This window comes from Anopheles marshallii, chromosome 3 (assembly GCF_943734725.1).
Source record: "Anopheles marshallii chromosome 3, idAnoMarsDA_429_01, whole genome shotgun sequence".
In the NCBI taxonomy this organism is placed as follows: Eukaryota; Metazoa; Arthropoda; class Insecta; order Diptera; family Culicidae; genus Anopheles; species Anopheles marshallii.
Window position 1 is genome coordinate 71,697,271 of NC_071327.1, and position 1,740 is coordinate 71,699,010.

General features: G+C 42.0%; 1 protein-coding gene across 1 annotated transcript; it reads left to right on the plus strand.

The window, feature by feature from the left end:
* Nucleotides 1-248: 248 nt before the first annotated feature.
* On the plus strand, nt 249-1,397 carry LOC128711664 (cyclin-Q). Its single transcript, XM_053806547.1, has 4 exons — nt 249-331; nt 407-551; nt 779-1,231; nt 1,302-1,397. The coding sequence occupies exons 1-4, from the start codon at nt 249-251 to the stop codon at nt 1,395-1,397; spliced, it is 777 nt and encodes a 258-aa protein (XP_053662522.1).
* The last annotated feature ends 343 nt before the right edge of the window (nt 1,398-1,740 follow it).

Genomic DNA, 1,740 nt, shown 5'->3' on the forward strand with positions numbered 1-1,740 from the left:
GTGGGTTGATCCCGTAGTTATATCACTACCATTTGTAGTTGGTTTGGTTTATCTAAGAGTGTTACTGAATCCTCAATCTTGTTGGTGTTTCGCTTCAAGGACCCCTAGACATTCTTGCACATAATTGTTTCAGACTTCCCCAGTTCGCCTTGAAATAGAAAGTTGAACTTAAAGTGTTTGGTAGCTGGATTTGTGCTTCTTCATAGTTACGTTTCAACCAGTTCAAGCGGAAAATAGTTTGCCTAAAGATGATGCAAATGAACAACATCAACCTGACCGACAGCACACGGCGGGAGAATGTATCACTGCATCCGACAATGGTGAACTACAAGTAAAGAAAACTGTACCAAATGTACAAAAAAAAAAACTTACAACTAATTAGCAACTCGACTTGATTATTCAACAGAATCCAAACGCAGAAGGAAATGCCCGCAAGATTTATCTTTGAATGCGCTCAAAAGTTGGAAATGAAACCGCTCACCTCTGCCACGGCAGCAATTTTGTACCATCGGTTTTTCAGAGAGCTTGACGACGCGGAATATGATCCGTATGTGAGTATCAGCAATAAATGAATGTGCCTTCTTTTTCTGAAACCGTTCAAGTAGCTTGAAGAGATTGGCTTGTGCAGCGGCTTAACTGGCGGCGACAGGTTTTCAAGTGCTACTATGATCAAACAAATTGCTTACGATGCTTACTGTGACTAATTTTAGTTACAGCGTCTAACTAGTTTAAACCAATTTGCTGGACGCGTTTTATAATGGGGACTTTTTTTCGACAGATGATTGCCTGCTCCTGCTTGTATCTGGCCGGTAAAATAAAGGATGATAAGGTGCGGAAACGGGACATTATCAATGTAGCACACAATACAATCAACCGGGGTGCACCGCCACTCGAACCGTGCGACGAGTATTGGTCGATGTGGGATACGATAGTGCAGGCCGAACTGTTCATAGCACGCGTGCTCAAGTTCGATATGACGATTGTGCATCCGCATAAGTATATGCTGCACTATATGAAATCGCTGCAGGATCTGTTCGGCGCCAAGGAGTGGCACTCGATGCCGATTGCAAAGGCTGCGGCCGCTTTTCTGCAAGATTTCCATCACACTAGCAAGATCCTCGACTACAAACCAGCCCACACGGCCGTTTGTTGTCTCGCGCTAGCATTCCAAGTGTATGGCATACAGGTGCCACTGATGGATGAAACGGACGAGACCATTCACTGGTATAATGTAGGTTTGCCATCACATCCTTCCCTCATCGAATGGACCATGTTTAGCTAATGTTGTGCTCTTTCAATAGGTATTCTGTCCGGAACTGACGCGTGAAACGTACTGGGAAGTAATGGAAAATATCATGGACATGTACAATCTTGAAACGATCATCGGCAAGAACTAATGTCAATGACATTTGGCATGTTTCCATAACGATCTTAACTATGATGCTTAATGTAAAAGTATTTGGGAAGCAACACTTCCAGCAGTTCCATCGCCATCATCATAACTTACGTTATCGAAATTAAGGCCATCAACAAGCTCCATCATTATTCGTGATACTGAATGACTAAAACAGTCATGTTCTCTAGACAGCTTCCTACAGCTGAAAAAATTATCCATTAAGCACTAAAGAGGCGATATATTTTGTATTAACTATAAAGCACTGTTTAATACGGTGTGTGAATAAACTTTTTTTTTGCTCTAACTTTCATGTGATTGTGATATTGCTTTCTGTGTGCAAAGAA